The 14136-nt window shown below is 52.5% G+C and overlaps 1 protein-coding gene across 9 annotated transcripts in view; it reads left to right on the forward strand.

Annotated features, from left to right (window-relative positions):
* Window positions 1–14136, forward strand: part of KDM2B (lysine demethylase 2B) — a 123539-nt gene that overhangs the window by 40636 nt on the left and 68767 nt on the right. For 8 of the 9 annotated variants that reach the window (XM_059895100.1, XM_059895101.1, XM_059895102.1 and 5 more), the window contains 2 exons: window positions 6722–6837; window positions 12500–12626. In XM_059895100.1, the coding sequence (XP_059751083.1) occupies window positions 6722–6837; window positions 12500–12626 (243 nt within the window). Of the gene's footprint in view, window positions 1–6721; window positions 6838–11041; window positions 11123–11280; window positions 11375–12499; window positions 12627–14136 lie in introns of those variants that run through there. The other variant, XM_059895108.1, reaches the window with a different exon arrangement.

Consider the following 14136-nt stretch of genomic DNA (forward strand, 5'->3'; position numbering starts at 1 on the left):
AGAGGCCATATGCCAAGGAGCCTGCAGGGAGATTGCCACTGAGAGGAAGCTTGGATCTTAGGGTCCAAGGCCTCCTTTGAGGCCACTAAGATCCATTGGATGGAGAAGCTGGTCGCTGGTCACACTTAAGTTTCTGAGAGTTGGACTGGAGTTGGCCTTGGGTCTGGACATCAAGTCAGTGTCAACTGAAGGGGGAGCGGTTGTGGTGGCAGTTCCCACCATGGGGATGGGACCTGCACACGCGGGCTCTTCTAGAAAGTTGGGCAGAGATTTCACTATTAGGGAAGTTTGGGATTTGGAGGTGGCGGGGTTTAGTGGGGGTGACTTTATTGTCAGGGCCTCAGGTCCATCCTTGGAGCTGCTTGACTCCGGGAGGGGAGGGACTGCTGCTTGGGACAGGAGGGAATTGCAGTTGGTGGGCAGCATTTATGGAGCACACCCTGGAAGGAGGTGGTATCCTGCAGCGTGTCCAAGGCCACTCTGTAGGTGTTGGAAGATTGGCCCTGGTAGAGTCAAAGGGAGGCTGGCGTGCTCTTGGCCTTGCTGCTGTCTTTGTGACTTTGGGCTGATCTCTACCCCTCTCTGTGCCTCAACTGTCCCATCTCTACAGTGGGGGCAGGGTGAGGCTGAACTCTGGGATCCTCAAGATCCCTCCCAACTCTGTCCCCTGAGTGCAGGCCTCCTTAGCCTCCCTGGGAGGACAGGCGTTTTTCTCTCGCAGGGCCTTTTTCAGAACTGGGAGGTGGCCCATTGCTTTCCCCCGATCTGGGATGGGAAGGGTGTTAATTTTGGTGCCTTAAGCAAGTTGGAAAAGGTCTCAAGAAGCAGCATCTAAGCCCCAGCAGGGGTGTGACTGTGTGTTGAAGGTAGGAAGAGGGGACGTGATTTGAACTGCCGCTGGTAGGAGTCTATTTAGAACTCAGCAAAGACTTTTGACCCTAACAGTCTTGAGTGAGACACTAGGAATTTTTTCCTGGGTTTTGGGAAGCAAAAACGGGACAGTTGGAATTTGTCACCTTCTCAAGGGCAGGGTGTACATGTGATTCCCAGACATTGATTTCATGAAGTTAAAAAAAAAAAGTTGGGAACTGATATCAACGTTATTATCTTGTAGTTTTGCTAAATATGGGCATTAATTTAAAAAAACAACCTGTCAGCTACTTTTGCTGATGCTTCATGAAAGGAGGACTATTCTGACACTAAAAAAGGTGGGAGTACATAATTCCAAAATAAAGGACAGTTACTACTTGAAATTTGATGGGTTTGAGTTTATGAGAATCTATACCATCTTCATTTTTCTTATTTTGTTGTCAACCAGTGAAGACTAAAGGACCAGAGTTTTGGAGTCACTGAACTAGCTGAGCATCTTGGGTCTTCACACCCTCTGAACCAGACGCACATCTGAGATTTTGGTAGCTGGGATGTGGCTTTGGGGAGAGAGCCTTGGGGAATCCCACCACTGCACGTGAGCTTTTGGGTGTGGAAAGTGGAGAATCTAATTCTGGCATTTCCCACCTCTGACCTGGGTTTTCACCTCCACAGTGTGACCTCAGATGTGCCCTACCTCACGCTGGCCTCAAGCCTCACCATCAGCTCTGTGAAAGCTCATGGATGCCATTGGGTTAGGAAGATTTTAAATGTCACAGTATCTTTGTGAGACTTGGTTTATCTTTTTCTTCTTTTGTCTGAGGGTGAAGGGGTTGGGTGCTAGCTATGCTTCAGAGGTGGTGGTTCTTCAGGCCTCATTCCTGGTTAGTCCAGGAAAGCTGCCTGGAAGAGGAAGACTGTTGAAGGTGACTGAGGAGTAAGATGACCTGGAGAAAGGGGCTTGGATTTGTCCCGTTGAGCTGGCCAGCTCTCGAAGGTGGAGGAGGTGGGAATACAGTAGCCTCGCCAGGGCACACAGAGTCAGAGTCAGAGTTGGGAGTGGCCCGGGAGTCACCAAGATTCAGCCTGATCATTAGGAGTAAGGAAAGCTGGAGTTGGAACTCAGCAGTGGAACTGGTGACATCTTTTTCCTTCCCTTGACCTGACCTATGGCCAGTTCCCCCTCTGGCTTCACCTGCCCAGGTGAACTGTAGTTAATAGTAATAACTTGCATTACTGAGCAACAATCATTTTATGTACATCACTTCTCCGTAAGAATGTAAGGAAACATCCCCCTACCCCCACTCCCACCCCCTTTTTAAAAGTGAAGTTTCCTGAGGCCCAGAGAGGTGAACAAACTTGTCCAAGGTCACACAGTTAATAAGTGACAGGGCAGGATGAGAACCCAGGTGTGTCTAGTTTGAGAACCCACCTGGTTCCCTGTCAGCCTGGGAATCAGCAGGCTTGGGATCTGGTCCCCCTTCTCGGTTGTGTGACTTTGGGAGAATTATGTGCTCATTTAATAAACTTTCTTAAGGGTCCACTTGGCAGTGCAGAATGTGCTGGGGAGGACGTGAGATGTACACTCCATTGTGAGTGTATGTCCAGCCAGGTAGCAGCAGGTGGAGCCCAGTACAGGGGCTTGGGAAGGACCCTGGGGTCCGTGGCTTGGGCTGGCCTGAAAGTATTTCCCATCCTTGCCTTGTAGTAAAATTCACAGTAGCCCCAGGTATTCCTTAGACTTGGGCAAGTCTGAGAAACAGTAACTCCTAGCTATTTAATGGTATAACATGGCTTGGACCTGAGATGATCTATCTGTAAAATGGGTACAGAGCAGAGAAAGGCTGGCAGTGAAGCAGGCTGGGGTGGAGGGGCTCTGGGAAACTGGGGAATTGCTGCTCAGCTCCAGCCTGGTGGGCCCATTTTCTCATTTTTCTGGAGAGGAAAGGAGTTCAGATAGCCTTGTGAAATTTCCCCATTTTTTTTTTTTTTAGTTAATTTAATTTTTTGTTTTTGGCCGCATTGGGTCTTTGTTGCTGTGTGCAGGCTTTCTCTAGTTGAAGCGAGCGGGGGCTACTCTTAGTTGCGGTGGGCGGGCTTCTCACTGCTGTGGCTTCTCTTGTTGCGGAGCACGGGCTATAGGTGCGCAGGCTCAGTAGTTGTGGCGCATGGGCTTAGCTGCTCCGCGGCATGTGGGATCTTCCCGGACCAAGGCTCGAACCCGTGTCCCCTGCATTGGCAGGCGAATTCTTAACGACTGCGCCACCAGGGAAGCCTGAAATTTCCCCATTTTGATAACACAGGTGGGTCAAACTATACACGCCCCTGGGTCTGATGCAGCCCGTGGCCTGGCAGTTTGGGCCCCTGGTACCAGCTCTGAGGTCCCAGAGAGGAGAGGCCCTCCTGGCTTCATCCTGGCAGCCACAGTGCCCAGCCCCCAGTGGCCAGCACAGGGAGTTCATGGGTGCTCCTGAAGGAAGCAGGCCGTGGGCCTCTGTGAGGCACCCCGGAGTTCTGGGACCTTTGGGTTTATCCCTGCAGCAGCCACACAAATGTGGGTCAGGGGCCTTTTCATTCCGAACCCTGAGCGTTTGGGCTGTGGGTCAGACACCATGTGCCCCCGCGGCCTTCTCGGCCCTTCCCGTCCCAGAGAATACCCGTCAGTTGGTTTTGTGGGTTGCCTGCTTTCCTTCCATGACTGGATCTGTCCCTTGTCGCTTGGCCTGATAGCCTCTGTTAATCGCCTTCGTGTTGTTGGGGACTCTGGCCTGGAAGCAGGAGGCAGATGCCAGCCTCCCCGGTGCAGTCACCAGTCTGGGAACAATTGCTCTCTCATGCTTCCTGGGATGCAATGAACGAGTATTGGGAGGGTGGGTTCAGATGGGGCTTCTGAACGCTGTTATTTCCACTCCCTGGTTCTTCTGGAGGCAAATGTTTATTTAAAAAAAATTTGTTTTTAATCTTTTTTTTTTTTTTTTAATTTTTAAAATTTTTTGGCCGCGCTGCACGGCATGTGGGATCTTAGTTCCCCGACCAGGAAAGGAACCAGTACCCCCTGCGGTGGAAGCGCCGGGTCTTAACCACTGCACCACTAGGGAAGTCCTAGAAGCAAGCGTTTAAGTAATGGAGCAGATGTGAGGAGGGCTGGGGGCAGGGGCTGGGCAGCTACTCTAATCCAGGCCAGGCTGCCTGACCTACCTGCGAGGCACCGGCCTGGAGAGGAGAGTGGAGAGAAGCTTCTAGAACCCCTGGAATGTCAGTACAGACTCCCTGCCCCTCTCCTCGCAACAGCACCTCTCACATCAGGGGAATAGGTGTAAGTCAAGTGAGTCTGCGTTTCCAGAAGGGAGAGTCCGGGGCTGATGAATGCAGATTCACGAGGGTGCCGTTCTTTCCAAAGCCCTCGTGATGGACGGGGCTACCACGAATATCAGCGGCAGTTGCTTACACGGTTTGAGTTCTTACAAGGGAAGCAGTGGTCTTCTTCATTTCACACGGGCACGTGGAGGCCGGGAGAGGGGACAGTCAGGTGCCCCGGGCCACGTGGTGAGTCAGCACTGGGGACAGTCTCCAACACGGGCCCCTGGACGTGGGCTTTCATAGGCATTAGGTGGGCATGCGAGGAGCATAGGAAAGGGACCCAGGAATCCTTGTCCCATTCAGGCTTCACCCCACCACGAGCATGTGCTTGAACCCGGCCGTCCTAGGTCCCAGTCTTAGGAAATGTTGCTTAAATAATGCTGGTGGTGGTAACAACAATAGTAATAGACAGTGTGGCTCCGCTTGGTAGAAACAAAAAAAAAATGTACAGTTGAGGATATCAGCTGGTACACAGCTGAGGCGAAGAGGCTGAAGCAGATGTGGAAACCGGGACTTGTTTTTTTTTGTTTTTTTTTGGCCCCGCCGCGGGGCCTGCAGGATTTTGGTTCCCGGACCAGGGATAGAACTTGTGCCGCCTGCAGTGGAGGCGCGGAGTCTTAACCACCGGATCGCCAGGGAAGTCCCGGAAACCGGGAAACCGGGAAACCGGGACTTTAGAGACGCAGCCGCACTGCTGCGCGGGGCGGGGCGGGGGGCAGGGAGGTGGTGGGGAAGGATCCCAGGTAGCTCCGCAAGGGCACACCTGGCGGGCAGAGCGGCGGGCAGAGCTGTGGGCGGGTAACTGCAGAAGCGGGTTACATAAAACCTTTGCTCCTGTGCTCCTGGCTGGCGGGTTTCCCCTGCCCTCCCCTGAGCACCACCAGCTCTGTCCCACCTATGGTCCCCAGCAGGGGAGGGCCCGCCGCCCAGAGTGTTGACACAGATGCCAGCAGTGGCCTCGCAGCCTCCGAGCTCTCTTCCCAGGTGGCAGCCCGGCTCCCGGCAGCCGTGGCCACCCGTGGCTGCCCGTGACTCAGGGCTGGCGTGTTCGGCTCACCGAGGAAAGAGGCTGGAACTGCTCCTGCTCGGCGTGGGCGGGGAGGCCTCTATACTTAGCCTCCGAGCGAATGAATTAGGCTCAGGGTTGTGGAGAAGGCTTGGGATCTCAGGTTGCCCCTGTCTGTCCCCTTTCCCCTCTGCTGACCCTCTGTCTTTCACCGTGAGTCCCTTGGCCTCTGTCTGTCCTTGTCTTCACCTCTGTCTTTCTTGGTTCCCTTTTTGCCTCCCCTCCGTGTTTGCAGGCCTGTCTCCCGGGACTCCCAGGCCTGTGCAAATAAGCCTCTGATGCAGCGGCAGTGCAGCATGGCGGTTAAAAATGGAGCCGCTGTCACTCACCTGCTGTGACGTCATTCAGCAAGTGACTTCCTTCTCGGAGCCTCGGTTTCAGCATCTGTAAATGGGAGTGGGTTATAATGCCACCCCTCCCCTCGCTCTGCACTGTCCAGTATGGTAGCCAGGAGCCGCATGGAGGACTGTTGAGCACTGGACACACGTTCAGTCCATCATTGAAGGAATTAGGCGGCTTGCTTTGTCTCTAGCCTTCATGGACCAAGCAGAGGCCAACTCCCTGGGTTCCAATCCTTATAAGTGACTTCACTTTTCTGTGCCTCAGTCTTCTCGTCCGTAATTTGGGGGTGAATATCGCATGTACCTTGTAGGGGTCTTGTGAGGATTAAATGAGAGGAGCCCTGTAAAGCCCTCAGGCCAGTGCCTGGCACAAAGGTAGTCCTCAATTATCCTTCTCATGATTGCAGTGCCAGCCTTTGGGCCAGGAGCTCAGGGAGATGAAAAAGCCATGCCCCAAGGTGTTAATAAGCTGCAGTCGGCAGGAGAGAGACTTGTCAGCAGTTATAGGGCAGAGCAGAAGCAGAACTGATATGGGGATGCAGGTGTCGTGTGGCTGAGGAGACCACCTGGAAATGGGCCTTGGAGGATTTTGATGGCAGGGGGTGGCTTCGGGCAGAGGAGGCATCTAGGTTCTGGCGGGATGTCACGACCCTTAGTTGTGGCCCCGAGCAATCCTTGACACCTCCTGATGAGGAAAAGGCTTAAGGACATATGAGTAGCCTGAGTGAGGGGTTTTCAGCTCCCTGGCCTGCAGGGGAGAGGGACACGGCCTGCCTCTCTGTTGGCTGCTGCAGCCAGGTCCATTGTAACGCTTCATCACCAAGGTCTTCAGGACAAGGGGGTTGGTCTGCAGCTGCCCAGGACCGACTTGAGCTAGCCAGGGGTCACTGCCAGCAGCAGTCGGTGGGGCTGCGGGTCTGGGTCCTCTAGGCCCGCCAGGAGCTCAGCCCTTGGCATCAGGCGGCCCAAGCATCCTCCCTCTGGCCCTGGGTGCTCACCTGGGCCTCCTGCGCCCTCCTGCATGTGGGCGTAGTGAGGGGCCCCGAAGGGCCAGTGGCTGACCCTCTCTGTGCCCTCCCCACCCCAGGCTGGATCCATGCAGTCTACACCCCCGTAGACTCTCTGGTGTTCGGCGGAAACATTCTGCACAGCTTCAACGTGCCCATGCAGCTGCGGATCTACGAGATCGAGGACAGAACGCGGGTGAGGCGGCTTCCTTTTCTTCTCGTGGCCACACCGGCCCCCGAGCTCTGCCTGGTGCTTGGGGCGCACGGGACGGTCATTCCGAAGTCCTTCCTGGTCCCTTGTCCCTCCTGCTCCCTGCCTCAAGCCGGGTCTTGGTCCTGGTTCTGCAGGGCAGGGGGTGCCCGCGAGAGCCCCACCCAGAGCCCCGGGAGTTTCTGTTCACCTCCAGGCCGGTGACAGCCGAAACCCCCTGTTGAAGAGGAAGTATCTCTTGAGAAAGCACCGTGAGATGTCAGGAACCGTGCCTCTTCCTTCTTCCCACGTGTATAAAGGGATGTGAGGGAGTGGGGGGATTTCATGGTTGTTGTGGTGGTGGTTTGGAGCGGGGGAGGCTGGACCTTGGAAGGTAGGTCAGGTCTTGACCATGTGGGGACCCCAGATGTGATGTAGGACCCCGAGGAAGCCAGTGTCTGTGAGTCCCCTAGGGACTGTCTGAGTTTTGCCTCAGTGTCTGCTTGTGGCTGGGGGAGGGTCCCCTTTTCTCCTTGATGGTTTCTCAGACACTGCATCCCACCCCCAGCCCCATGCCCTAGGAGCAGGGGCCAAGGCTCAGACACCTGACATGGGCCCTCTGCTGTGCTCTGTTCCATTCCATGAGGTTCCTCTGAAAAGCACTGGCTCTTCCTTGCTGGAACTTGACCCAGCGTCCCCAGGCATTTGAGACAGGTCTGAGAGTGGGAAACTGGGGCAAAAAGGGCCTACGTCTTCTTTTCTCTTACAGTTCTTCAAATATTTCTTCTCTCTCTTTTTTTTAAACTGAGATATAATCCACAGACACAAAGTGCACAATTCAGTGGCATTGAGCACATTCACAATGTTGTGCAGCCATCACTTCTAATTCTAAGACATTCTCATCACCCCAGAAAGAAACCCCATACTCAGTAGCAGTCACTCCCCATTCCCCCCTCCCCAGCCTCTGGCAGTCACTGGTCTGCTTTCTATCTCTATGGATTTGCCTGTTCTGGATATTTTATGTAAATGGAATCATATAAAATGTCCTTTTGGTCTGGCTTCTTTCACTTAACATCGTGTCTTCAAAGTTCATCTGCGTTGTGGTATTTGTCAGTGCTTTGTTCCTTTTTATGGCTTAATCATATTCCGTTGTATGGATAGACCACACCTGGTCTTCTTGGGCTTTGCATTGGAGTTGACTTTTTTCCCAGAGAGGGTTGTCATGCCTGGACCCTAAAGAAACATCTCATAGAAGCAGATGCTCTGTGCCCAGGGTTCGTGCCTTTCTTGGTCTTGTTTCCAGGCCTTGGTCTGCATGGAATCACATACATGAGTCAAAGTCTTAGCCACTGTGTATGCATCTGACCTTTTTAATAGCCCCAGTGTTGAGGGACCTTGTCCAAGGGTTTCCTGGGGACCACTTTGAACCATATTCAGTGGGCAGGTAGGTGTGTTAACAAGGTCAAATATACATTCTTCAGATAGGCCAGTTTGCTGCTGGGATGCCCAGATCTGCAGAGACTGGGTCTTGCTTTGTGGATTTTTGTGCCTCTCTTTTCTGTTGCCTGCCTACCATCCCTTTCCGGGTCTGGCGGGGAGGCCAGTCCCAGCCCTGGTCTGGGGGATGCTGCCCTGTGGCGTTCTAGAGAAAGGCACCATTTGGGTGTGAGTGGTCATCCTATCATCTGGGTCAAGTGTTGTCTGGGACTCTGGCCAACTGTTCTTTGGCCAGCCCTGAAGAATGGGCCAGTTTGTTTGTGAGCAGACAAGTAGGTGTGGGATAGAAAAGGAGAAAAAAGTCAAGCCCACAACTTTCCAGGCAATTCCTGAAAGCCAGAGTCGGGCTGGGATTTCTAAAGGCTTCAGGAACTCACTTGGCAGCCGTCCCCCTCCCCCAGGGAATCTGGATCATACATCTCAGTGGATTTGGGCCCCATCATTCCGTTAGGAGCCCAGATCCCCCTCCCCCGTCTGCAGGAGGTGGGAGGGAGGGTAATGGAGTAGAACCCTGAGCACCATGCTGAGCTGCCATGGAATATCGCACCCACGTGGACACGAGTATGGCAGCGCCCCCTCCCCCAAGGCCCACTGTCCCTGTTGTCTCAGTGGGCACCCCATCTGGTTTCCTGAAGCAGGTGGATGGGGGGGGGCAGGCGGGCAGGCTGAGCGGGAACCAGCGGCAGGCTGTTTAATCTGCTTTGATTTCTGGTCTTTGGAGAGGGCTTGGCTACAAGGCCCAATTGTTTATGTCTTAGGAGCCAAGGCAGACAAAAGATGCTGGGGAGAGAGAGCACTGGAAGCCAGATAAAATGCCAGGGCTCCTTGTCAGCTCGCTACAACTTAATTCTTTATATCCCTGTGAGCTTTCTTAAGAAGGTTATGGCCATTTAAAAATAGTTTTTCAAGAGTCCTAAAACATGGCTTTGCTTGGAAACCAAATGCTGAGGGTGGGACAAAGGAAACTGTCAGTCTCTAAGCCCCATGGTGTGGGTTTGTTTTAGAGAGATGAATTTGCTTTTGTGGCCCAAGGTGGGGGACCACCCCATAGAGACCAGGGGAACCCCAGTGTTCTCCTGTGTGTAGGAAGCATGTCTTGCTCTCATGATTTGAATTTTTCTGGGCTGCATGATAGGTGATTTTACCCTGCTGTCCATAAGGCAAGCACGCACAGGTGCAGGCATTCTGGGACTGGGGGGTTTTTCATTTCCCGACCCCCTTTTGTAGATTAAATCTTTCCCCTCTCATTCTAAAGGTAAGCAGAGGGGTGAAGAGATAACACCGAAGAATGGTTGTGTTGCATGTTTATTATTTGAAGATAACATCTCGACAACTCTCACTACATATTTTTAACTCCAGTTAGCTTGATAAGGGATAGGAATGGTCCAATTGATCATTAAACTGCCGTCTCTCTTATATTTATCTTTTTTTTTTTTTTCCCTAATGGCTCTAGTGAAAGCAGCCTTCTCAGGAAAGGTAATGCCAACATGCCCTATTCCCTCTCAGCCAGTGACTCTATTTGGAAATTGCAAATAATTTACCCTTCCTCTCACCTTTCCCCTACCATTGGATTTTTTTTTTCTTCCATTGACTTTTTTTTTTTTTTCCAGGAGAAAAACAAATTTTAAGACACTTCCCACCCACCCTATTTTAGTTTTTCAAGTCCTTGAGACCTGGGAGCTGTAGATGCACCAAAACATCTTTGGTTCTGATATCCTGAGGTCACTCAGCTCCAAGAGGAAGGGCTTAGGCCAGGTGCCACTCAAATGGACCTTGGGGAACTCAAACAGACCCCTTGAGACCCGCTGATAGATTGATTACCCACCTCCAGGCTGGGAGCATGGCCTGCTTTCTGACTGCCTTGCCTTTCGGTGAACAACTCAATTTGATGAGGCTCCGAAGCTGTCAACAAATAATGTTGAGCAATCGTGTGTTTAATGTTCCCAGGCATGTGGCTGAAACCTTTTGAAGGAGAAGGGTGGAAGGCGACAACCTGTTTGTAAGTCAATTCTTTGCAAGTTTTGTTCCCTGTGGTGCTCTCTTGGAAAAAAAAAAAAAAAAAAAAAAAAAAAAAACGAAAAAGAATTTGAATTCCTTCATCAGCATTTGTTTTCACCCAGCTGGTTTCCCTTGGGTTCAGCAACAGTGAGGGGAGACTTATCTTCCTCTCCTGAACTACAACCAAAAAAAAAAAAAATTTTTTTTTTCCTAACCTAGAAAGATTCTCAGGCGCCATGGTGCCCATCAGGGCAGAGTGGCTCAGACGGTTTCCCAAATTGGAAAAGTCAAAAGCAACTTGAGTGTTTTACCAATCGAGTCAGGAGATGTGAGTGAGGGTCTGAGAAGAGGCAGGCCTACCTGTCCTCAGCCTGCTCTGTAGGTTTTGATGATTTGTTTCAAAATTGCTTGGCCCTTGTTCTGGAGTGGGGGTGGGGCTGAGAACTGCCCCCTCCCCAAACTCTCTTCACAGGAGGACAGGGTCTGCCTCAGGCCAAAGAGCCTTTTTCTCCTTTTCAGACTCTGGAGGACACTGATCCAATGACTGAAAAAAGATTAATACTCTCCCAGCGATAAAACTGGGGTTCTCGGGAAAGTAGCTGGAGCCAAGGAAACCGCTAGATGATGTTCCCAACTCCATGCATCCCCCTGAAGAGCTCAAAAGCATGTGGCGGCCAGGATCTCATTCCAAAGCACACCATCCACCAGAGGCAGGGAGGTCAAATGGACCCAGGACGCAGATGGGAGAAGCGAGGCTCCCTCAGTGTGGGAAAAAGGCCTCGCAGCTGGAAACTGAGTCAGTGGGGCCTGGGGTGGATGGGGATCTGGAGCTGAGACTCTCAGAGGGCAGGGTGGGGGCCTTTTCCAGGTGGGCACTGAGAGATGCAGGAAAATAGTATTTTAGGGCAGATGGAGCACCTAGGTCAGCTTGTATTCAATTCGCCTTCCTCCCAGATATAGAATGTCGCCTGTTGGTTGTGAGCAAAGCAAGGTGGGAGAGTGTGCTTCCTTGACATCCAACTCCCTGAGTTCCTGGAGGACAGGAGAGGTGAGGAGGGGTCTCTGGCTCCTGCACAGGTTCCTCAAGGCAGACCCACCCTTGGTGAGAGGGTCCAGGAGTGAGTGTGGACATGTGGGATCCATGTGTAGCCTCGCAGAAGAGGGCCCAGACATGGGAGACAGGGACCACCTCCCACCACCCTTGCCTGCTCGGGATGTAGTTTCTGGAAGGCTCTTCTGTGCCAGGGCCATCAGTGGTATTTCTTCCTCCCCATCTCTTGCTGCCATCTCATCGGTGTAGACCCCATGCTGCCACCCATCAGAATCCCCCTGGGGCTGGGCCTTTCACAGCTCTGATGCACAAAGCTCTCTGCACCTATACTTCCTCCCCTGTAAGAAACAGCCAAAAGGGAATCTCCAGCTGGACTGCTGCTCCAGACTCGGGGTTGTGTCCCCCAGTGTTAGGATGGTCCAGGGTCACACCAGGAACTTGTGTCAGAGGGAGTCATCTGTGGAGATACAGGCTGGAAGTGCCAGGTGTTGTAAGGGAGGAGCAGGAGGTGGACCCCTCTGAGGCCCCACCCCTGTGGTAGGAGAGGCCACGCCCCCTCCATCCTCATTGGTCCGCCTCCTGCGGCCTCCCTCTTTGGGTACTGGATATGCTTGACTGCCTGTCTCTGCAAATGGTTAAGGTTTGGGGTTTGATTTCTGTTTTTCAAGGGGGGAGGGAGGGGTAGTAGAATTTTGGAGAACCAGCAAGGAGCCTGTGCCTGTTGTAGCTAGAATCAGGCAGGGGCTCGCATCCGCAGGTACCCGCACCCTCCGTTAGCAGGTCAGGAGACAACTCTGTTTCTCTGCATCTCACAGAAGCACAAAGTGGACCCCGTACAGCTTTCCCTGCGCAAAGCTCAGGGACCTTTGAAATGATGCTCTTACGTAGGCCTCTTCACCCGCTCTTCCTCCTCATTTGTGCATGCTGGTATCTTGCCCCTTCCAGCACTTCCCTCCAGCCCACCCCCATTTTTCCTTCCCATCATTTGTGCTCTTGCTAAGATGATGAAAATAACTCTCACCCCCAGGAATTTTCCCCTCCCCCGACCCCAGTGCCGTTCTCTCCCTCCTTTCCCCTCTGCCGTCCAGAAACTGACCTCTGCACCTGGATCTTTGCTTTCAGGTGCAGCCCAAATTCCGTTACCCCTTCTACTATGAGATGTGCTGGTATGTCTTGGAGAGATACGTGTACTGTGTGACCCAGCGGTCCTACCTCACTCAGGAATACCAGAGAGAATCAATGCTTATTGGTGAGTGAGCCTTGCAGTCTGGCCGCCTCGACGGCTCAGCTGGGGCAGGAATAATTTTTTTCAGTGGGGCTTTGGGAGTCCTGGGTTCTGGGAATTTTTGAGCCTGAGTGTCAGCAGATTCCTAGAGACCCTTGAGGAGGGGAGGGGAAGCCATCCTTGTCAGTTTCCCACTTGGAATACAGAGTCCAAGGGAAGGAAATTGTGACCCCAACAGAGTCATCTTGGTGGCCCCCAGGTCTTGCTGGTTGACTATGCAGATGTGGGGTGGGGCCAGTCCCGGGCATGGTTGCTGAGACAGGCTCCCTACAGAGCAAAGGATCCTGGTTCTTTTTTTTAACCCCTCCCTGGCCACCAGCTGATTCTTTTTTCTCCCTGTGTTGGGGGTTAGGTTTTTGTCTATATAGAAGGAGGCCTAAGAGATGCAGCCAGTCCCTCAAAACCCAGGCCAGCTAAAAGCTAGAGGGAGGGGTGACCAGGGCTGGGGATGCAAGCTTGGCAGAGCAGTGGGTGGTTTTGACAGAGGCAGGGAGAGAGCTTTTATAAGCCACAGCTGCAACGCCCTGCCCTGCTGCCATTACTTAAAGGGACATCATCCCCCAAAAATGGCTCAGTCCTTGAATCTTGACTCACAGGCACCCACCCTAAAGTTGCATCTAGCTGTGACAGCCCCGAAGAGCGATCTGTAGGAAGAACGTGCTTCTTCCCCTCTGCCTCTGCGCTGTTACTGCCGAAGGGTTTTTCCTGGATGCTAGAGTCACTGTGCCTCATTCACTGCATCTTTCTCATCATGGGATAGAAAAATGTGACTGGTCTGTCTTCGCTAGGGTCTGCACGATTTCTCCTGCAATCTCCAAGAGTTTTAGATTCTTTTTTTTTTTCACACTCTAAGCCTCTTCCTTCCTTCCCTTGACTCCCCTCCTGACTTTAGGGGTTTCAGGGCAGACATGTGATGGGGAAATGTTTCTCCCGGGGTCTTTACTGGGGAGTGCCTCCTGGAAATTCAGTTCTGTCGGCTGGGGTGGGGTGGGGTGGGGGTGGTTCTCTTGTGAGTTTCATTCCTGTTAGATGATTCAGGCATTGAAAAATACCAAAATCCTACAGCCTGCTCTTCTGAAGTTTCCAGCCGGTAGGAGATGGGAAATGACTGTGAAGTAGTGTGATAACCTCTGTTGTTGCAGTAGCTACACGTTCCCGTGGGGACCAGAGGCTTGATTTTGTGGCATTCCCCAGGACCAGGCAACTGAGGGTCACTTCTCTCATTTGTTTTGTTTTTTTTTTTTTTTAAAGACATTATTTATTTTTTTTTTAATTTTATAACTACTTTATTTATTTATTTATTTATTTTTTGGCTGTGTTGGGTCTTCGGTTCGTGCGAGGGCTTTCTCCAGTTGCGGCAAGCGGGGGCCACTCTTCATCGCGGTGCGGGGACCGCTCTTCATCGCGGTGCGCGGGCCTTTCACTATCGCGGCCCCTCCCGTTGCGGGGCACAGGCTCCAGACGCGCAGGCTCA

This window comes from Balaenoptera ricei, chromosome 14 (genome assembly GCF_028023285.1).
Source record: "Balaenoptera ricei isolate mBalRic1 chromosome 14, mBalRic1.hap2, whole genome shotgun sequence".
In the NCBI taxonomy this organism is placed as follows: Eukaryota; Metazoa; Chordata; class Mammalia; order Artiodactyla; family Balaenopteridae; genus Balaenoptera; species Balaenoptera ricei.